The sequence below is a fragment of the Dipodomys spectabilis genome, unplaced genomic scaffold (assembly GCF_019054845.1).
Source record: "Dipodomys spectabilis isolate Male_0828 unplaced genomic scaffold, ASM1905484v1 ptg000098l, whole genome shotgun sequence".
In the NCBI taxonomy this organism is placed as follows: domain Eukaryota; kingdom Metazoa; phylum Chordata; class Mammalia; order Rodentia; family Heteromyidae; genus Dipodomys; species Dipodomys spectabilis.
In genome coordinates, this window is record NW_024870775.1 from 14,356,705 (window position 1) to 14,380,488 (window position 23,784).

Consider the following 23,784-nt stretch of genomic DNA (forward strand, 5'->3'; position numbering starts at 1 on the left):
TGTACACACAACAGACCCAACTTATATATCTGGGAGGTCTGAGGACAGTGCTTCAGAACCAGAAGCTGACTGGTTTCATGCTGCTTTCCAATGCCCCTTTAGTCCTCATGGACACCAGGGTTTCCAAGAATGGAAGGCTGGCACCTGCCAGGCCCTTTACAGTGACATCTGTGGCAGGAAGGAGTCCTATGCCAGGGAAAGGAATATTTCCAGACCTGTTCCCAGAGAGCAGAAATCCAGGGTGGGCAGGGCAGTGCTCACCTTGCACACTCTCGCAATACGAGGGACCATTAACTTGAAAACAAACTCATATTCCACAGACACTTCCGTGAAGAAGAAGTAGATCTTGTCGTCCTCACCCTCGGCACCATCTGGGCTTTTTCGGATCACATCAGCAAAGACAAAGCTAGGCTCTGCAGAGAGATGACCCAAGATTGGCCCTGCACATGTAGTTGTGTCACTCCCCGGTCCTCATGGTCACAGGCAACTCAGTGTAGCCTTAGGACTCGGGGCTTCCCTGCAAGGATATCTGCAGTATGTGTGCCACATCTCAAAACAACTCCAGAGTCAGGAATGATAATGCTACTGAGTCTGGCTGTGCTTAACTCACCCCCTCCTCAGTTCAGAGAGGTGGCCCCAACAATGGCCATGCAGGGTATTTTTTGATGTCCACCCCAGAAGTTTAATGGAGCCGCTTTGACAGGCAGCCAGAGCATCCGGTGCTTTAACATGGAAGCAGGTGCACTAAGACTAAGACCTTCAGATGGCCCATCCTGAGGAGCTGATTGATGGTCCTGGAGGCCACAGGATTTGCCCCACACTGAGAAGCTTCAATGTAGCCCAAGGTCCCACTAGCCAGCAACCCCAGGCCCTAATTTCAAATATCATCCAGGTACTGTCTAGAGGTAGCAAGGCACCCTGATCCCATATGATCTCCTCTGGAGACTTGATACCACGCTTGCAATGTTAATGTCATGCCAAAATAAGACCACATCCCAGTGTGACAAATCTGAGTTCTTCATTTACCATCTGAATGTCACTTTTATGAAAGTATCTCCAGTCTGTTCTCAGGGTAGAAGGTTAAAGTAGCCTTTTAGTCAAGGGCTATCTGATGGTTTGCCCTGGATGGTTGTGTCCCTGCTACCTAGGGCTGAGGGAGATCAGGAACAGCCAGAGGGGAAGTGAAGTGAACCGCACACACCAGGTGAGACACACCATGTCTTACCATTCAGCCATGGGATTGTATATTCTGTCCGAAGAGGACTGTGGGAAGAGTTTCGGGAGATGATGGGCTCGCTTCCCAAAAAATTATATGCCGTCCCAGAATACAGCTCTTGATCTGAGGTAGCCCAGGAGTAGGGAGGAAAAAAGAAAGATTAGCTCCTCCAGCTGTGGCACATAGACATGGATGAATGTTTAACAGGATTTCTTTGTAACTGAATTAAGCCCCTGTGTAGAAGGAAAAAGTTAGTTCCCCAACTTTTGAGATGACCTTCCACTTCCTATAGCTGTCTTTCCTTTGGAGTAATTGTAGGTACCACACTGAGCTGTATTTTATGATTTAAAGGGAAATAAGTGAACACGTCAAGAACTTTTCACACTCAGTGAAACAACAGCAGATGGCTCCTCCATCTACCACGGGTTACATTTTCATAATAGCACCCTAAATCGGAAGTACTGGTTACAAGAAATACATTAAGTTCCCCCCTTTCTTTACCAGACAACACAGACCACAGGCCATAAATGTGCTCAAAACACACCAGCTTAGAGGAAGGCAGACTCACCTCACCCAAAGTCTATTTTGTAATCAGTTTCTAAATATCTGATGAAATTCACTGAACATGAAAATGAAGACTGAATGCTATTATGGTGTACTTCATACCATGACAGGGTTAAAAAAAAAAAAAAGTTAGTGGAACCACTGTAAGCTGGAGACTGTACAGTAACGGGTACCTACAAAGCACATGGCCCAATCACTGCAGATGTCTTGAAACCACAGCAGGCAGCACGGGGCTCCATGGCCCACTTCCCTCCCAAACAGAAATATCTGAATATTGTGTGGAAAGCATTTGTGCTACCACTGTAGTGGCTGGTTATCCCTTTGAACAATGAATTAAAAAATTCCTAAGGCATCTGTACTGAGGGACATATACCTTCTGTAAGGGCAGCTAATGTTAAAACGAGGCCTGGCAAGATGGGACTGGGAAGGAAGGAGAGCCAAATGTCTTGTACAGGGATGGAACACTTGGCCATAAGCTTCAGCAGCGAGGAGCCTCAGGAGAAAGACTCACCAACCATGACAGATGTGTAGCTGTGCGCAGGGTCAAAGGGACACCGTCCTTTGCCATCTTCATTTTTCCCCAGAAACTTAAAGGATTCTAAGTTCTATAGTGGAATAAAGAGAAAGAGGATCTTAAGACATCTGATTTTCTAAAACAATAATGGGTCTTGGTACCATTTAATTTTTTAGCTTCCTTATTCCCGGACGACCAATAGAGAAGAGCAGATGGGAATTGGGTCACATGATTTCTACTCTTGGAGACTTGGGTTTTATTCCTAGCTGTATGTCACTCAGCTTAGAGTGCACACCAGTACATTGGGCCCTAAATGAGTGACCCAGGATCTCAGTATCTTCATCTGGAAAATAGGAACCTGGATGGTGGTATCTCTACTAGAGCTGTTCAGGGCTATTAAGAACCAAATACGAGACATGTTCAACAAGTAAGCTCATGTTTACAATTTAACTATCATTAAAGACAAGGATGGAAGTGTGGGGTGGGGGTGAGGAAAGGCAATAAGCCACGGAATCAAGCTGATTAAATATGCATACATGAAATATGATGGTGAAAGCCCTTTGACAGGAATACAAAACAGGTTCTGCCTGCGATGGGGCCAGACAGCTCCCTGTTAGGCTATGAAATGTGAAGTGGGATGACAATGTAGCCCATGTGATATAAGCCATTTATCACACCAGAAGACACCTGGCAGATACTGGGGTGATGTGTAAAGGGCCTGAAGGATTCATGATACTGGGGAGTTGGCCATCTATTTTCTTAGCTATAGAAATGGAATCAGAATTAGGCAGGAAAGTTGTCATTATTTTCAAGAGATCATTTCAAAGGCATTTAAAAATCATGGGTCATACTTCCACAAGAATTCGCACACTCACACAACATGTGCACACAACATGTGCACGTAATCCCCAATTGTGCAATCCACGTAGTTAGTACACATGAATGAGTGATCAACTTTTTTGTTGTTTCAAATTTTCTATTGAAAGTTTTTGGGAAAGTTAGCCAGGCATCTGTGGCTCATGCCTGTAATTCTAACTACTCAGGAGTCTAAGCTTTGAGAATCACGGTTCAAAGCCAGCCCAGGCAGGAAAGTCTGTGAGAGTCATGTCCAATTAACTGCCAGCAAGCTGGAAATGGCACTATGGTTCAAGTAGTAGAGCATTAGCCTTGAGAAAAAAAGCTCAGGGACAGCACCCTGGCCCTGAGTTCAAGACCCAAGATTGGAGCATATGTGTGCACACATGTATACACATACACGTTTTAGGGAAAGTTACACATCTAGACTGACACCTAGCATACTCTCTTCTTACCTCAACCACAACATTTCTACCATATGTAAATATAAACAACAGAGCTATGCAATGCTAGACATTTTGATGTGAAAAATACTTCCAGTACAACTTATGTTTATTTTTTTGTACATTTGTATTTTCTAATGGGTCTGTATATCTCATCTCTCTGACTCTTGTTTTGTTGTTTTGTTATTTTTGCAGTGGCTATCAAACCTAGGGTCTCTTGCATAGTAAGCAGGAGCTCTATCTCTTAGCATATTGAGAAAATCAAATAAGTTAAGGATTATAGAAAACCAAGCTTTGCAATTCATCAGCCAATACCTATTCATGGTATCCAACTGCAGGTAACGTAGGGTTCTGAGTAGTACAATGACTACCTGCCATACCCTATACAGGACATGAATAATCCTGCTGTTCTGTGTGTCCAGGCTGAATGCCCTACTCACCCGTCACTCAGAAGTCATCTTATGATACTAAATACACAAATCTCAGGTAGTTTGGTACTACTTGAGCTTTTCAGGCATCCACTAAGGCCTTGGAAACATGTTCCTAGCAGATAAGGGACCACCAAATAACATGTTTCTCATCTTTCAGGAACTTATGAAATCCAGGGTTGGTTACTAGAAAATGTGCCTCATTTCCAACTCTCCGATGTACTTGCTTAAAATATGCTCCTCCTTCTGTTGATGATTGCCTAATTGGAGCACTGGATGGTTTGAATAAAAAGAATTTCTCCCCAAAGGATAAAGTGAGACAGTTTGTTAGCTTGGTTGTTAACTTGAGGAAGGCCCCTCCTCTCCTTCCCTCCCACAGCAGGATAGAGAAGATAACCAATTAGACCAGTTGAGGACGTGACTCAGGGAAAGGCAGAAAGTGTCCTGCTCAGACCACTCAAGAGTGGGTGGCCCTGGGAGGGCTGTGCAGTGGGCAGGGTCATGCCAACACAGAATGGTGATACAGTATTCAAGACCCACCAACACTGGCCAAGAATACACACCATCTAGGTTGCAGGACCTTCATCTGTGTGACTTGAAGCCCACCATGGGCAGGGTGTTGGGGTCACGGTATATAGGTAACTATCAACAGTTCACTTTCTAGAATGTCTCTCCATCATTCCCAAGAACCACAAGTGATCTGAGTCCTGCTTCAACCCATGCCTTGTGCAGCAACACCATGGCTCAGCGGAGCATTAAAGACTGTACACTTTTCCCACAGCCTAGTGAAGCTTTCCAGAGGGGCCTGGAACTACCCTAACCCTCACATTGCAGAACTGAAAAAAAATCCTAGTGCTTTTGGGTTAAAGCTTCACTTTCTGTCTACTCAAGATTCCATTCTTAACCACTGCTCAGGGAGCACACTGATCAGGGAAGAAGTCCATGGCCTTACCAGGTGGTCACAGATGGGCTGGAATGCATTAGTCCCACATACATAGAGAGAGCTGGCACTGAGGGGCTGAAGTACCCGGATATAGTTGAGGCATTCTGTCTGTGGGAAGAGAAACACCATCAACAGCCAGCCACTGAAATGACCTCCACATCCACATTGTGAAGTCCTTTGGTGCTGCCCTGCATTCCCTCCTGACACTCCCATACAGAGGAGTCTGATACCCCTTCCACCTTGTGTACTGCTCAACTATCAGCTGAGTTATATCATCTTATCTCTAATGTGTACACAGGCAGTTTAGGTGATATTTTCAGTTCAGTAGGTAATTGATATTTAGTAAAGATCTGTAGACCAAACATAGGAAGGAATTGACCTCAAATTGTCCTTGAGCTCCCGCGGCAGGAAGAAATGTATTTTACTCTCACTGAACACATAAACCATTCCCTTGGTTACCAAACCAGCACAAAAGACCTCCACCTTCCAGGTGATGCTGCCCACAGAACAGGAAAGAAATGTTTCTTAGAATCTCAAAGCAGAGAAGCCAAGCAGAGAGGGAGTGTCACCAGCTGTGCATCATAAAGGCCCCAGCAGGAAAACAAAGGCTCCACTTAGGAACCCACATGCTATTTTAGGGTGAACAGTACTTGGATTATATAGACTACAGTCTGAAATTATCTCAAATCAGAAAAGTTTCTTTTGGCGTGACTGTTTTCAAACTGGTAGATGTAATTCACCATCACCCAAGGGACGAGGAGGGGGAAAGTGACAATGGCTATTTCCCTCTGCTTTGCAGACCCTGTTGTATGTGTATCCATCAGTGCCTGCTGTCCACTTTCTTATCGCTTCCTCAGGAAACACTTGGTTTAGAGACACATGCTTCAGTAAAAGTGTTTTGACACTTTCCTAACAATAGTTAGAGAAAAAAATTAAAAAAATAAAAAAATGAATTGAACAACCAAAAAAACCCTACAAGTTTCTCAAGAAATTTCTCTGCAATTAGCCAAATTCTTGCTGTAACTCTACTGTCATGAGCAATATCAGGAACTAATGGGCTCTCACAGTCTGGAACCTAGCAACAGGCAGGGGTACAGTGACACAGTAGGTAGAGTGTTCCTGAAGGAACACTCTAGTTCTTCCTGAGTCTCACTATGCTTAGGAACCTAAGGAATGGGCTTCTGCCTAGAATCCTTGAATTCTGGCAACATCCCAAGACCTCAAGCTGCAAGGAAGATCAGGAATCCTAAATTTTACACTGCGTGTCAGTGAACATAGGGAATCCCATGATTCACATGAAGTAGAACACATTTTTCAAGTGTCTCCTGTGTCTGGCATCCCCATTCTCAGGAGAAGGAATGAGCTCCCCCAGGTTCTGTGATGACTGAACAGAGACCAGCAGGGCCACTCAAACACACACCACACCCAGCTGAATTCAGAAGATACAGCACTCCAGATGAAACAACAAAGGAATGCATGTGAGGTTTTGTAACTGGCAAAAGCACTTACCTGTTTTGACTTTCCCTTTTCTGCACATTTTGCTTTTTTGTCTTCTGAGACTTTCCAGTGTACCTGTGAGTGAGAAACAATTCAAAATCTAGTACATATTATGCAGGTGTGGGATAAAATGCGTGGTTTTTTTTTTTAAAGCATATAATGAAGGTTCAGAGCACGGAGGATTCTGAACTGGAGGAAAAAATGCAAATTGTAAAAAAGGACTGAGGCCTGGGGGCCTTCCTGAACATTCTATGTTTATCATCTCAAAAACAGGAGGTCTAAGAGCCCTAATATTAACCACAAAAGAACAAGATAAAACTGAACCATTTGAAGTGGGAAAAAATTACTTTTCTCTAAAAGCTAAATAATCACACACACACACACACACACACAGAGTGGAGTATTATTCACCATTAAGAAGACAGGAATCCTATCAGTTACAGCACCACGGGTATAATGAGAGGACATTAAGTAAAATAAGGCACACATAGACAGACAAGCACTACATTTCCTCTCTCAGGTGTGGAAGCTAAAACTAGCCAACCTGGAAGTAGAGTAGTGATTACTAGAGAATAGACAGGATATGGCTAGTAGAAATAGCTGGATTTGATCAGTGCATACTTTATACATGTATGGAATTATTATTATGTACAATTAATATATGTTAAATAAACCAACTTTGATATCCATTAAAACTGAAGGAGCCAAGTGAGGGCAGCTCATGCCTATAATCCTAGCTACTCAGGAGGATGAGATCTGAGGGTCATAGTTAGACACTATCCCAGGCAGAAAAGTCTATAAGTCTATTTCCAAGCAGCCAGTAAAAACCTGGGAGTGGAGTTGTAGCTCAAGTGGTTAGAACTCTATCTCTGATTTAGCAAACTAAGGGACAGTTCCTAGACCCTAAATTCAAGCCCCTAGTATTGGTGCACGTGCATGTGCGCGCGCGCGCGCACACACACACACACACACACACACACACACACACACACACACACACACACACACACACACACACACACACACACACACACACACACACACACAGGAGCCTTCAGAAGGTGGCAGAATCATGGTTCCTGACACCTGTGTTGGCAGCAACTGATGATAACAGTGTTAACACCACTGTCAACTCAGTGCCACTCTGTGGAGGATCTTCAAAGCAGCATCAGAACCAAGGCTACCACAAGACAGAAAGCAACACAAGATGGAAGGAAAAACAAAGGGCCCTAGACTCCTACTTTGTCCTCCCTAAATGACCTTTATCTATTCCTTTGTAAGGCCCTGAAACTGGCGAAAGTTACAAATTAGGACATTTCTGGAGACTCACATAGGTGTAGAGCTTAGTAGTGAGGAAACACACAGAGCTTCTTGGGAAAGGAAAGCCCAGGTGAGCTATCATTCAGAACTAACAGTGTTATATCACCCAAATGTTCCTAGGGCAGAAAACAACCATCCACGGTGAAGTTATCGAGTGGATCTCCAATCAGGATGTCCAAGAGCTTAATAAGGTCCCAAGTGCCTGGCAACTTCCCTCAGAATGTAAAAGGCAACTGAAGTTCCTCATCCGCCTGTGGAAACTGCTTCAGTCAACTATGTGAATGGTAATCAATCCTGAATCATATTTCTGGGCTTTTCACTAAGAAATTCTGCCAAGCATAGCCCTGGCCCAAGTTACCAAGAAGATACAGCTGGGATAGACGCAGATGCACAGAGGAAGGTCTGAGTGGGCAATGAGCCTGCAGCACCCATCTGCTCAGCCACTTTCTGGAAAAACACTATTTCTAAAGTAGAAGAGATTCAGAAACTTACTGACCTGTCAATCAGAAATTAGGAATAGGACAGATCAAAAAGGAGATAGAACAGAGCCATTGAGATCGGGGACAGAAGATGCTTTTTACTAGCCTGGAAACGGCCTGAGTCAGACAGCAGGGAAACCAGACTGCTTAGGGTCAGCATCTAACCTAAGGCCTGCCACTAGGACAAAGGATCTGATCACTAAAAAAGGACCCAGAGCTTAAAGAGGGGCTCCCTGGTGTACACTTGCCCAGCATGCAGAAGGCCTGGTTTCATCCCTAGAATCACAAAACTAAAAGAGGGCCGAGTTATTGGGGTGGACATAAAAATAAACGTTTGCAGCAATCATTGTAGCACTAAAACTCAAACCATCCAAGCCTCACCGCTGCCCTCTGGGTAGAACCAAGTCATGAACTCCTTTTTCTGAAAACTAGTCAATGAAGGTGAGCCTCTGGCATCTATCCCCACTTTCACTAGAACTAGAAGACCAAAAGGCTGGTGAGGGTACTTTCTGTTCCAGTTGACTCCTGGATGACAGATGAAAAGGGAAGAGAGAAGCAAAAATATCACATTTTGTGACTCTGAGGAGGATGCCCACACTGGCTTTGATGTCCCTGGGCCACTGAGGCTCGAGAGGAAGGAACTTGTCCTCAGGGAGTGCCTTGCTCACCTGGCCTCTGTTCAGGGCAAGCCCTAGAGGAAGATGTGAGAAGACAGAGGCTCACTTTAGATACCATAAGGATGTAAGGAGCAATGACAAGGATAGAACATGAGACCGATGGTGCAGAGTGGCTTTCTCAGAAAAGAAACTAAGAGTGGCCCAAGAAACAGATTAAACGGACAGAATGTCTGGATGTAACAGTGGAGCCTGATTAGTTTTCCCTGGGTTCAATACAAATCTTTTAGCAACAACAACATTTCATAATCAATCAAGTTGGTGAAATGTGAACTGAGTGAATAATGGATACTATAAAATTTGGGGGTGCTGTTTTTCATTTATCTGAGTGAAAAGGAATCCTTCCCCTAAGAATTGCACAGATGGAGGCAGGACTTGGGATTCATCTAAAGGCCACCAGAGGCAGGGAGTATTTGAGCCAAGAACAAGAGCCCAGCCTATGGAAGCTACAATTATCCAGAACTGGAAACACCAGAGTAAAGATTGTTCTATAATAAAAAGCTTAAAAGGAAAAGATGGAAAGTAGGTGGGGGAGGCTGGGTGAGTTGCTTGTGGATATCCTGAGATAAGTCTACATGGCCAGGAAGGGAATTCTGGCCTTCTCACTCCAGCCTTTCTTTATAGTGCCTGACTCACCTCATGTTGCTTCTGAGAGATGTTGCTTGCGTTTACTGCGAAGATGGCCTCTCGAGCACCCACGTACAGTGTGTCCTCGTCCTCACTCAGCAGCAAGGCTGAGTAGTTGAAGATATCTGGCTCATGAAATTGCACCAGTCCTACCTCTGTAAGAGACAAGGGAAACTGTCAGAGGAAGGAAGGAAGGACAGAGCCAAAAGGTCATTTTTGAGATCTGGATAGATCCTGAGCACCTGTTCACTTGGCTATAGTGAGCATGACGAAGTACCAACTGTGAGAGCCAATGAGGAAAATGCAGAACCTCCAAGACAGACCTGCAAGGTCACCATCAAGGGTATGTTAGGGGCCATGCTTTGCAGCTCACGTGTGGGACCCAAGGAAGCACACTTAACCACCCTTCTTTCTAAGTCTGGCTCAATTCCAAGTCCCCTACTCAGTGGCTTCCCAGGGGATCCTAAACCAGATAACTTTACTTGCCCATCTAACTCATCCATGTGTCTTTAGTCAAGCACAGATTAGGTCTGGAAAAAAACACAGTAGATTGTGTGTGTGTGTGTACGTACGCACACACACACACACACACACACACACACACACACACACACACACACACAATTTTTTGATGGAGTCTCAACTCCCACATGAGTGTCAAGCTTTGTTGCCTGTGATACGTAACTGTCATGGCTCATGCTGGCCTCCAGCGCTTCTCTTCTTCCTACTCTTCTTTTAGAGAGCTAAGATCACAGGTGTGCAGCACCACACCCAGTTAAGTGTTTATTTTTTTTAAGAAGTTGTTTCATCTTTATGGCTGTTCTGATATCAATCTGAGAGTTTTCAACTTGGATTTCCACATATTTATTACCAAGTGCCCATGGGGTTGAAGAGTCAGGAATTCTGGATTTGTCTTTAGTTCCTTATAGTATGGTTCCTTCCTCTCACAAGCTGTTTACTTTGCCTGCAATGTCACTATGACCCGTGTCGCACTAATCCTGAAAGCCCTACCCACTGTTCTCCAAAGCTGTGACTACGTTCCACATAGCTGATGTTCTGCTGTCGTTCAATCGACTGTCCTATAATTGTTCTCATTAAGCTATGAGGGCATATACAACATATAGCTGAAATTTCTTGAGGGCATATACAACATATAGCTGAAATCTCTCAGCGCGGTCACATAGTAGAACATAGTAGGTGGGCAAGACGTATGAAAATGCAAAACAAGACAGGTGCAAAGGCCTGCTGCTTTAATGTTCCAATGCAGAAAGAGGAGAATGACAGATAGGACATAGGTCCCGGTTCTGTGGGGCATGATGGCCTGGACATGTCTGAGACTCTGAGTCCTGTGAGGAAGCATCTCCATTGCTCAATGCCCAGTATTTACACTCAGAGACCTGCAGGCCCAGACACAGAGCAGAAGAGGAAATAACCACAGCTGATACCAGTGAGCAGGAAAGATGCGTTCTCAAGCTGTCCCCACCTCACTCTCCTCTCAAGTGCAAGGGGCAGACACATGCCTATGTTGGACAGCCCCTCAGCCACTATCGGGTACTAGGTAAGAAGCCACCCTTCAAGGATCCCTTAATTCAGACCCCATGAGAGGTCTGAGCAAGCCTAATGGACTGTTTCTAGTCACAAAAGCACCCCCTCTATGCAGCAGAATAGACCACAAAGCCAGGACAGACAACCTGGCAGATCAAATGCCAGGTGCTCAGTGGGTCTATCTCAGAACTTCAGAGTACCTGGTCCCCTCCCTGCACTGTCAGCATCTGGACAGCTTGGCTCTCACCTCTGTGTTCCCAGGTGATCCGGGGTATTGGTGCAAACGCCACTGCTGTCCCAAATGCCACCACTAGGGCTGTGAGCAGCCCTTCGACTGGGCCACACATCCTCGTTGGGTGGGGCCCTGAGCTACAGGCGTTAGCAGAGCAGGCTCATGGGCAGCAGGAGGTAGCAGTGGGAATGATGTTCACCAAGCCAGCAGCTCTGCTCCAAGACGATGAGCGTTCGGGTCCCCAAGAACACACATCTTCCTGCTGGCCAGGTAAGAAGTGGCCACGTTCACCTCCTGGATGTTGAAGGCCACTGATGTGTCCTTCAGGCCTGTAGAGGAAACACAGGGAGGAACAAACAAGGTCACATGTCAGGACATTAGGTCTCAGGCTACTCCTGCTTCTCAATGTCCCCTCAGCTCCTTCCCTTTACCTCCAATACCTCTGTTGCTAGCAATTTAACTGCTGAAGATCAAAAGGTGCTGGTTGTGGGAGTGCTGGGTACAGAGGACAACACTAGAGCCCCAGGACTCACCACCCTCTACACACACCACACACATACAGATCAGACTCCAAGATGGACCTGACCTGGGCCAGATGGGAATGGCCAGCCAACTGCCTAGCTACCTTCCTTCAAAGCCTTCCTTCCTGCCTGGGGCTTCCTCTCTCCATCTTTTCCTCCTAGTCCAGGCTGCTGAGGGAAAGAAACAGCAACTGACTGCCCAGTCTATTCCAACAGGTGGTAAGCCCCCTTTGGTCTGAAATTCCTTGCTTCTTTCTGGGACTAGAATACTACAGGCTAGGGGCTGGCCAATCTTTGCCATGAAGGGCCACATGGTCATTATTCTCAGCTTTCCATCTCTGTCCCAACAACTGTTTACTAGTCTGGACCTGGGACTCATCAACAACATAGGTCCAAGACGAAGGGATGATGCCAATCCTGATACCAGACATGGCAGGAAAGCCAAGGACTAAACGTGGAGAAAGCTGGATGGCTGCGCAAGTTTACATATTCATTCACTGGGTAGGACCCTGTTCTCCAGCCATCTTAAAAAAATGAGGTGGATGGGCTGGGAAGGTGGCTCAGTGGTAGAGCACTTGCCTTGCATGCCTGAGGCCCTGGGTTCGATTCCTCAGCACCACATAAGCAAAAAGAAAAAAGCCGGAAGTGGCGCTGTGGCTCAAGTGGTAGAGCGCTAGCCTTGAGCTGAAGAGCTGAGGGACAGCGCCCAGGCCCAGAGTTCAGGCCCCATGACCGGACCCAAAAAAAAAAATAAATAAAAATTGGGGGGGGGGGGGGGGGGAGGAGGTACCTTGCATACAGCCACAGAATTGTCTTGATCCCAGTAACTGCTTCCTCTAAGACCAAGTGTTCATGCTGCTGCCAAAGGGCTGGTGGCCAGAATACTGACACTGCTGACCATTCACTGAGTTGAGGGCCTTGGCCACACACACAACAGGCCCTGCTCACAACGCCCGCCCCCCCCCAGTACCTTCAGGGGGCAATGGCCAGAGAGGGAGTCACATCTCCATGTGGGCCTAAGGTGCTACAATCTAGCAACAATGCTATGAGGGCATTTATGAAACAACATCTCAGTACAGCCTCTTCCCCATGAATATCTTCCATGCATTTCCCAGAGAAGAGGAACAGCCTGAGCAACAAATACAGTCAGCCTGACGGTGAGTGTGTTCTAGCTGCTGCCTCCTTTCCAACTCTTCTACAATTAGTAATACCACAATGTTCCTTAAACCCACCAGCCTGCAAAACCCCCACACTGTAGTTGTGGCCCAGATGCAGGCCCCATTTTAGGGTAGCAAGGCACAAGGAGAACAGCACTTTCCCCACTGGAGCCACCAACGTATGCCAGCCTGTGAAGCTATGGACGAGGTCTGCCTTGCATTAGGAAGAAAACACCAGGATGTGTGGGAACAAGGTGAACTCTTCAAGTGAAGTGAAGGGGCAAGACCTGTGACTCCTCAATCCTTGAACCAGCACCACTGATTTTTGGCCTCAGACATGAAGAGGGGATCCTGGAGGGAGAGGGAAGGGAGAGGGGGTTCTGGTGCCTCACCAGCTGCAGCCTGTGACACTTCATGACAACAGACTAACCTGCAGCTCACATCAGAGTCCCCTACAGCTCACTCCTAACAGCTCACTCCATCTTCTACAATGAAAATACCAGGAAATAAAAGAAAATGGCTAGCATAGCTGAAATCAGCTCAGAGCAGCAGGAATGGGGGTTTGAAAGCCCCAAGACTGGCAAGGGTTTCTTTCTCCCATAAGCCATACCAAGTGCATTAACTGTTTTGGTAAAACGAATTTAAAATAAATTATAGTGCCCTGGTTCCTGTCACCTGGAGCAGAGCAGCTCAGCAGATCTCAACTCAGTTCATGCAATCTCTGCCGCATGATCCCAGGGACAGGGAAGATTGAGCAGGGCCTGTAGGGAGCCTGGAGCCTAATAGCTGCTAGAGGGGAGAGGTCAAACACCTTCCTGGAAGTAGGAAGATTTACCAAGCACCAAGTACATGACTGAAATGCCAGGTCTGGAGCTACCACTGCCTCTCTCCCAACCCTTCCTCAACACAGAGGCACGTAGACCCTCCTCAAGCCTTTGCACATGCCGTTCCCTCTTCCAGAACATTCCCAGGTGCTCCAGTGGCTCTCTCCTCCTTGCAATGACCCTTTACTTCAAGGTCATCTCCTCAGTGCTTCCCCTGACTCCTCCCCACTCCCATAGTCTTTCTCCCTTCCTGCTGTTGTCTGTGGTATAAGGGTTTAACAGTGTCTCCAGATTTAGTCCTTCAAAGGCAGAGCAAAACCGGGGGAAGCCCAACATCACAGCTAAAACACCAAGGTGGAGACTAGGCAGGATTTAAGACCCTAACAGCAGAAAGCATCACAAAACAAAACTTCAAATGGACACGCTGAAAATTGTTCTTCCTTAAAGTAACCCCAAAATTTCCTTTAGGAGCAGTGCGTGTTGGGCCAAATGTGGCCTCTCCCAGCTGCTCCACAAGCCCTGCCTGACATACCCCTGCCTAGGTCTGAAGCCCATTTATGCCATCAGTGGACACAGATTGTGACAGCCTAGCTCAGACCCCACCACTCTTCTCCAGTGGCTTATAAAACAAGCCACATGAAGGGTCAAATGTCCCAAGAGGTGGAGCTGCATGAAGGTGGGGGGAAGGGGAAAGGGACTGCTGCACTGTTTGCTTCATGACACTATGAAGCCCTGATGCTTTGTTTCCCTTTTCCACCAGCACACGCTGTTTGGTACAATTTAAAAGTGCTATGAGTGAAGCACACACCACATCCATACAAGCCTCTAGCTGCCCATGATGCTTTCCAGCAATGATGGCCTCCCCAGTCACTGAGGGGACCTTTTAAGGTCTAAATTAAACCAACAACACGGAACAAAGGAAGGAGTGCTCACTGCTCTCCCCAGCAAGTCTGAGAAGGGATGGTCTCCTGCGGGCAGCTGAGGCTGATGAATGCATGCTCTACAGTGACAGTGGGAAGCTGCCACCTTGCCCTCAGAAAGAAGGATCTGACAGAGGAGCCCATTAGAGACAGGGTTATGAATGTCACTGCCATTACACACACATAATTGTGCTGCTCACAGGGAGGGACTTGTGCTCTTCAAATGGCAGGAGACCAGATTGGGAGGGACTCCCTGTCACATAGCAGCTCTCCATCTCAAGCACCTGGACATCAGAACAGGGGTTGAGGAGAGAAAACAGGAGTACCAGCAACTGCAGGAGCAGGGGCTGGAGAAAAAAAAAGCCGTGGGCATGCATATTTGTATACACACATGTATAAACATACACATGTAGGCATACATGCACTGTCAATGCCTGAGTTCACACAGACACATCCGTGCATGTGTGCAAACATCTGCATGCACATGTGTCTATAAGAATATACATGTGTGTCTGCATACGCCTGTATCAGGAATTGCGTGTGCATGTATGCACCTGTGTGTGTGCCCACACATGTATGTACATGCCTATGTGCATCTCTGTAGGCCTGTGTATACAGAGACTCTGTCATGAATGCATGTGTAGGTGTCACTTTACTATAGTGCATGAACTGCAACCTAGTGTCACATCTTACCTGTGGGTCCTCCTCCCTGGAATGCTGAAGTGCCTGCTGGGATCAGGACAGCACACTGACCTGAAAGCATCTTCTTCACTGGCACCCAGGGAACCTGATATGTGCCTCAGATGAACTGTGGGTAGATACCTGACAAAGCTGATCATCCCCTGGATCCCAACCATTCTTCCTGCAGATGCCAGTATGTGGGAGTTTACCAAACCTGCTTCTTTCTTTTTTTTTCCAATTTTATTTTCTTATAAAGATGCTGTACAAAGAGGTTACAGTTACATCAGTAAGGTAATAAGTACATTTCTTGTCAGACATTGTTCTGCTTATTTCTTATCTGCACAGATTTGCCCAGGTGGAGTGGTTCAACATTCACACTGCTTCTAGCCCTGGGGCTGGGACAGTAGGTGTTCCTATGGCTTCCCTCTGAGTTAGGACCACTGGCCAGGTAGTCGGGAGAAAGGATCACCATGGTCCTCCCTAGCCATACCTTGCCAGTGATGGGGCCTGGCCTCCTCAGCACATGTTACCACCTTGCATGCTAAGGGTAAAAAGGGCTTTGTCACCCTAGGAATTGGGAGCAGGTTTAGGAATGCCTGAGTCATGCGCCGAGCAAACACTATTCCCATCTCAATTTTCCCAGGACTCAGAATGGATCCCTGGCACTGTGCATAGAAGAGACTCAGAGTACTGCCTCTGCATTGAAAGAACACACCCAGCAAGGGTGATTGCCTGCACAGAGTTCCCAAGGATGCAGGCTTGGTCTTATACTACCTCTCAAAGGCAAGCAAGACTCAGCAGGCTGCCTCAGACATGTTCTCACCTCATTCATGCACCAAACTGACTGGTGCCACAGTGCTGTGATAGGTGGGAAGCCAGGGTACGAGACAGCGCTGGGGGGGTGAGGAGGGAGAGGCAACACCAACTGTGGTGTACATGCCTGTTCTGCAGATCTGACAACTGGGAAGTGTTTTGGCTGGTTCATGACAATGCTGTAACATGTGTGCATGGAACACAGATGCATGCTGTGACCCCAACAGACTAGAACTTAAGAGAAATAAAATAACCCTCTTCCCCTGGTCTAAGGTTCCTTCTATACTTTTAGCATTCCCACAGGGACTTCAGGCCTAGGCTGGCTCTCCAGCAGTGTGAATTTGACTGGGAGATGGTCAGCCAGCTCCACAGAGGTGATTGTCAGGCTCATGACCCTTCAGGGCTCGCCAGCATCATGTTCTGGCTATAAAATCACTCAGATAGGGGCTGGGAAGGTGGCTCAGTGGTAGAATGTTTGCCTTGTATGCATGAGGCCCTCAGCACCACATAAATAGAAAAAGCCGGAAGTGGCACCATGGCTCAAGTGGTACAGCACTAGCCTTGAGCTGAAAAGCTCAGAGACAGTGCCCAGGCCCAGAGTTCAGATCCCACGACCGACAAAAAACAAAACAAAACAAAACACACACACACACACACACACACACACACACACTCGATACATATGCTCATTCAGAAAAATGAGTAAGCTGGGCGCTGGTGGCTTATGCCTGTAATCCTAGCTACTCAGAAGGCTTCGAGCTGAGGATGGTGGTTCAAAGCCAGCCCAGGCAGGAAAAATCTGTGAGACTCTTATCTCCAATAAACCACCAGAAAACCAGAAGTGGCACTGTGGCTCAGGCCAGAGTTCAAGTCCCACGACCAACAAAAAGAAAAAAAGGAAGAAAAAAAAAAAAAGAAAAATGAATACGAGCATGAGTTCAAGCCCCAGTCCAAGTACCAAAAACAAAATCCTGAGCCAGGTACCCATGACCCACACCTGTAATCCTAGCTACTCAGAAGGCTAAAACCTGAGTATCATGGTTTAAAGCCAGCCCAGGCAGGAGAATCTGTGACAGTCTTATCTCCAATTAATCACCAAAAGTGGTGCTATAGCTCAAGTGGTAGAGCGCTAGCTCTGGGCACAAAAGCACAGGGACAGTGCCAAGGCCCTGAGTTCAAGCTCCACAACTGACCAATAAAAACCCTAATGTATCAACAATGCTATACCTGAGTCTAAAAATTGATATGTAACACATCTACATGGAGCTAGAAGCACTCAGTGCCATTTCCTACATGCCAGCACATTTCTTGGTATGGATGACTTTCTTGCCATTTTTGTGACTTGCAGTATATAAGAATGAGAAGCGCTACTTTTCTCTGAAGGAACTTCAGGGTTTCCATGACATCAGTGCAGAAAATGTGGGAAGGGCTGTTTTTCTTAGTCTCACGCAAGGAATTACCTTGCTATGTATACGGGTATGTGGTTCAGAACACTGTTAAATATCCTTAAACATTTCTTTGAAGAGACCCACAAAGGTCAAAGAAAAATGGCCTGAAGGAGGTGGGAGGAGGAGAGGGGAATAGAAAAAAGGTACTTGAAACTCAAACTTCAACACTCAGAATGGCTCAGAAATAAAGCAGCCTCACAAACCAGTAGAAAAACAGACCTTGTAACCGGCAGTTTGTAAAATTACACATAAATGTACACATCCAGTCAATATACAATAAAAAGGTAAACGTAGTGCTGTGCTGATTAAATTACCAAGCTGTGTGTGCATACGTAGCTTACACCTGCAATCCTGGCTACTCAGAAAGTTGAGAGCTGAAGATCACAGTCCAAACTCAGTCCAGTCGGAAAGTCTGTGAGATTTTTATTTCCAATTACATAGCAAAAAGCTAGAAGTGGAGCTGTGACGCAAGACGAAGAATGACAGCCTTGAGCTGAAAAAGCTAAGGGACAGTATCCAAACCCTGAGTCAAGCCCTGGTACCAGCACAAAAAACAATCCAACCATCAAGGAACAGTGAGTGGTTCATGCCTGTAGTCCTTGCTACTCCAGAGGTGGGGACTGGGAAGATACCAGTTCAAGGTCTGCTTGGGCAAAAAAAAAAAAAAAGTCAGCAAGACCTCTATATCAACAGATAACTCAAGGGTAGTGGTTTTTACCTATCACCCCAGCTACAGGGTAGGTTTAGGGAGAAGGATGACAGTCTGACAGATCTAGACAAAATGCAAAAATACCAGAGAACTGAGGGTGGCTCAAGAGGTAGAACATCTGCCTAGCAAGCACAAGACCCTTAATTCAAATCCTTGTAACACCAAAATAATAAGTAAAACAGCCCTATTCAACAAGAAGTGTTTTCTTTGTTGTGTATTGGTTTTCTTCCTGTCTTATTCGTTCATTTGTATGTCTTTGGCAAGGTAGGGGGAGCACAGAAAGAGAGGGATAAAGGGTGAATAAACGTAGCAGTGGAAATCACTAGACATAGTGCTGAAAATAAACTATAGCAACTTGTGGGTGGGGATAGGAGGGAAAAACTGAGACAGAGAGAAGGGGAGGGGGGAATGTGACACTGTCTAAAAAGAAATATACTCTTTAACTTGTGTAACTGTAACTCCTCTGTACATCACCTTTTATCACACACACACACACACACACACACACACACACACACACACACACACACACACACACACACACACACACACACACACACACACACACACACACACACACACACACACACACACACACACACCAGCCCTACCCAACTGGTAAAGTCTCTGTAAAGGGTCACACACAAACACATAGGGAGCATGGCAGGCTTTTTAAAAAGCAGACAGAAATAATGTAATACTCATGCCCTACTGCACAAGAATCTCAGCAGGAATGAAAGATGGGGTTTTCCTTCTGCTTTCTCAAGTTACCTGGTTATTTCTCTTTGCTCTAACACTAGGCTTGGCTTGGAAATGATCAAAATTTAAAAAAAAAACAAAAACACAAAAAGGACCATACCCCAGACAGGGGGACACCATATCCCACCAAGGAAAGGATGAGCTTCTGTGCCACTGCCCAGTACACAGCAGGAAAGGAAGCCACCAGGGAGAACCAGGAAGGAGAGCCAGGAGAGCCATGTGGGAGAAAGGAAGAGTAAAGAACAGGTAGCAGCTCCGGTGCTCAGGGCCACACCGAGGGATGGAAACTACGTCTCAACCTTGGTACTAAAGAGACTATCCAGGGGCCAAGTTTGCTCCTGCTTGCCATTTCTGATGGAGGCTTCTAGAAGCTGTCAGCTTCACCAACCTGGAAATAAAGATCACGAAAACAACATGGTTTACCTGTACCGTGTGCCTCTAGGGTTTTTCCAGGCGCTTCTAGAAACTTTAGCTCTGAAAGTAATGAGAAACAAGGATATAGTTAAGCTCTTAATTCTTCATTCTCAGAAACTCAGCATCAGTACTAGAAAGAAAATAAATAAATAAAGATTCCTGCCACATTTTTAACCTGTGGACTCTGGGCAGATGACCTTGTCAGGGCCAGTGTAGCTGGTGCCATGGCTGAAAGGGAAGTGAGGCCAGTTAGCCACACCCACCAGCAAAGAGGAAGTGTAGAACAGAGCCCTCAACCACAGCCACTTCCTCTTTTCTTTTCTTTTTTTTTAGACAAGATCTTGCCATATAGATCAGACTGGCTTAAAACTCACCCGTCTCTTGCCTTAGCCTGCCAAGTGCTGGGATTACCAGCATGTACCACAATGCCTGGCCATCACAGGTACATGTTCGTGCAACACAATCCATTCTGATACATCTGAGTTCATGTATCAGTAAAGTTATCGCCTAATTCCCTCCCCCACAGTATAACCCCTGCTTTCACTGTATTTGATGTCGGTATAATTTGTGGAGGGGAAGGGGAAAAACAAGTCGTTTAAATAAGGAGTCAGGTGGACCTGTTGCAACAATGAGAAGTACAAGTTGTCATGAACGAACTTTACAATGGGGGGGATGAGGGGGGAGGAAGGATGGGAAGGGATGGGAAGGGTAAACAAAGGAGGAGGCTACAATGCTTGATAAGAAATATACTCACTAGCTTGCCCATGTAATTGTAACCCCTCTGTACAGTATTTTCACAATAAAAAAAAATTAAAAATTAAAAAAAAAAGTTATCGCCTAATTGTCTACTAATTTTATAAATGTTTCCTTATTTTGGTAAGAGGACCAAGGGAAAAACAGAGAACACATTTAAAGACTCAAATTAATGTTCATCTTTTTGATTTTCATTGTTTGGGTAGCATTTTTTTTTTTGGAGGGGGGCAGGGGAAGAGTTACTGGAAATAGATCAGAGGCCTCCTGAACCATACCACCAGCCCTTCCTTTGTTTCCATGGTGGTGATTAAGTCAAACAGAAAAAGGTCCACTGCAGAATGGGGCAAAGCTCTTGGAACGTAATTGTCCCTCTGTACAGAAAGGACTGACCCTTCCCAAGCCAGAGTCTCTGAGACCAGTGATCTCACAGACAATCCAATCCAGAGCATGGCTCTAACTTGCTTTGCACAATTGGAGGCCATTGGCAGGTATGGGTGGGCTCAGAGGTGACAACAATGTTCTTGGATCAGAAACCATCTCCTATTTGCTCCACTTCAGAGGTTCAGCTCCCCGCATGTCTGTGGGGGCAGGACTTCTGTTATCTGCCTCTTACTTACCAAGTAATGGTGACCACTCCCAATTTTCTCAAAGCCAGTCAAGTAGCCAGATCTCCCGGTGGTGAAGGCAACACCTGATTCTCCCACCCAAGCTCTCAATCCAGCCTCTCAAGCATGTGAATGCCAAACAGACATCCATCATGGGCCCATCCAGATGGGCCACTAGTGCACTATGTGGAAATGATCACACCTTCATCAACCAAAGGGCCTTCCCTTGAGCACCCAGAGGGTCCTGGGAATGCCACACACCAGGCCTTGGCATTGGTGCTCCGTATGGATTCACTAGGAAGGCACTGCAGCCCCACCCAGGCAGCAGTACAGCAAATCCACACTGCAAGAGTGCAGGTGCTGCAGAGTGACCTACAAATGCTGGCTCCCCCTTGACAGGGCAGCTGCCTGCACAGGGCCCAAAACACTTCAGTGAGAACAATGGAGGGAATCATCCATTCAAAGAGGGTCAGGTAAAGAAGGTCAAGAATTCTGAAACTGAAAACCTCTTTTCATGAAATTAAATATACTTCTGTCACGTTGACAATTAAAAGTCCAGAAATGCTCAAACTGTAGATGGACAAGAAGTCTCCAAACACTTCCAATTCTTAATTACCTTCAACAGCCAGGCTCAATGATGTCTATATGTGCTTGATTCCGAACTTGTTCAAGTCCATATGACACACAGTCTTCTGAGTTACAACACATTTCCGGTCTCAGATCTACCCAGGCCCCAGGGTGCTGGCCTGTTTCAACCTTCACTCAGGCTATTTTCTTCTGCTTCCTCAACACAAAATCCCACAAGTTATAATTAGTTTTCACCCTACCAAAGAATGCAGTTTCCTTGTATAATTACCTTTCATACAGTTCCAACCCTGTGCCTTCCAACAAAGGCAAAAAGGCCCCCAGAATGGAGGAAGGGCACTCAGGGGAAGAGTAGTACTTCCCTCCCTTAGAGAAGCCTGGCTAAACCCCTCAAGAAAGGTACCAGCCCAGGCGTGGAAGCAGGCCTTCCTTGAGCCTCCCTGGAGTCAGCGTGCCCTGACATTTCCAGCAGATGCAGCCCGGTGCTCCTCAGCACCTGCAGGAAACACAGGTGGGGTAGACTAGTACCCTGAGATCAAAACCATCTGGGCTCCAAGCTTGGCGTTTCCAAACTGGGCATTCTCAGGAAAGTTACTGGGTCTCTCTGTGCTTCTTTCTCAGAAAGTGGACAGATCAATACAGCCTGCCTCTCTAGACTGTTGTGAGGATCTAAGCTTAACTTATGTGATGAGCTTACACCACCACACTGGGCACACCTAAGAAAACACCAACAAGTGTTTGCAGTGAATCTTGCTAGCTGGCACATCTCTCTAAGATGACGCTATGAAATACAAGAAAAGGATGGGTTACTGTCCAATACCTGACCTGCCCTCAGTAGTTGGCTGCCACCAGCTGCCCATATCCATGTTCACAAGATGCCTTGTGGGCAAGGCTTAGCAAGCCAGGGCACTAGGCACGGAGGGTCCCAAACTCCAGCACCGGCTCCAACTTGGAGGTCAACGCATTTGAACATGGTGAAGCTTCTCACCAACTGGTAGACAACACTATCTGAAGTCCAGCAGAATCTGTACATATATTTATTTGTATGTGTAAATGTCTTTCTACACAAATTATAGCACAGCCAGCCATTGGGTAGAATACTATGCAACTGTTAACAAACAAACAAACAAAAAAAGAGTAAAGCAGTCAGACCTGGTGGTGCACACCTGTAATCTTGGCTACTCGGGAGGCAGTTTAAAGCTGGGGTGGGGGCAAAGATAGCAGAGAGACCCTGTCTCGAAGATAAAAATAAAAACAAAAGGGTTAGGGGTGTTGCTTAAGTGGTAGAAAGCTTGCTGTGTGAAGCCCTTAGTTCAATACCCACTATCATTTAAAAAGACAAAGTAAAAAACAAAAATAACAACAACAACAAAGATAAATTGATATGAAAGGGTACTCAGACCTATTGCTCAAAACAGATTCCCAACAGAGGGTACAATATAATTCCCCCTCTTGAAGGCATATGGGATGTGACCCATGTGTGTATAATTTAATCAAATGGACAATTCACTTAGGACAAAACTTAATTAAGAGCCAAGTCTGGTGGCTCACATCTGGAATCCTAGCTGCTCAGTATGCTGAGGCCTGCAGGACTGGGGTTGCAAACCAGCCCAGGCAGGAATGTCCAAGAGGCTCCCTCTCCAATCAATCAGCAAAATGTACACTGGAGATATGGCTCAGGTAGAGGGTCAGCTGTGAGCAAGAAAGCTGAGACACAAAACCCTAAATTCAAGCCCCAGTACTGGCACAAAACAACAACAACAACAAAATCCACAAACACTTAATGGAGGACAAGCTGGCTGGCAGAAGTGACTAGAGACTGGGTCTGACCTGCAATAGGAAACACCTGTCATTCACAATTAGAATTTGGGGGGGGGGGGGAGGGAGACACATGGTCTCTGTGTAGCCCAAACGACCTCTTAACTCAGCCTCCTAAGTAACAGGATTTCAGGTGACTATCATCACGTTCTGCTACAATTTGGATTCTTTACTACTACCTGAACTCTTAAGTATACAGTTTTCAAATTAGAATATTTTATTTTATGACAGTAGTTTACTATGTAGCCCAAGCTGACCAGGAATTCATGATCTTCCTACTGAGCCTGCCAAGAGCTGGGAATTAAAGGCATATCCCACCACACCTGGTCTGATTAGAATGTGTTTAATCTGATATCCAAAGTAAGATATTGTCATTGTGGAAACTTAAAACTCAGAAAAGGTCAAGGTAGAAGGAGTAAACCTTCTGACAATCTTAAGAA

General features: G+C 46.0%; 1 protein-coding gene across 2 annotated transcripts in view; it reads right to left on the bottom strand.

The window, feature by feature from the left end:
* LOC122113891 (semaphorin-4D) overlaps window positions 1–23,784 on the bottom strand; it is a 96,236-nt gene that overhangs the window by 13,896 nt on the left and 58,556 nt on the right. Inside the window, exons 1-9 of one of the 2 annotated variants that reach the window (XM_042687049.1) lie at window positions 19,759–19,818; window positions 19,593–19,643; window positions 11,353–11,666; window positions 9,570–9,715; window positions 6,473–6,535; window positions 4,973–5,071; window positions 2,292–2,385; window positions 1,226–1,339; window positions 262–413 (exon numbers count right to left, since the gene is read on the bottom strand). In XM_042687049.1, coding sequence (XP_042542983.1) covers window positions 262–413; window positions 1,226–1,339; window positions 2,292–2,385; window positions 4,973–5,071; window positions 6,473–6,535; window positions 9,570–9,715; window positions 11,353–11,452 — 768 coding nt within the window. In that variant the 5' untranslated portion in view covers window positions 11,453–11,666; window positions 19,593–19,643; window positions 19,759–19,818. Of the gene's footprint in view, window positions 1–261; window positions 414–1,225; window positions 1,340–2,291; window positions 2,386–4,972; window positions 5,072–6,472; window positions 6,536–9,569; window positions 9,716–11,352; window positions 11,667–19,592; window positions 19,644–19,758; window positions 19,819–23,784 lie in introns of those variants that run through there. The other variant, XM_042687048.1, reaches the window with a different exon arrangement.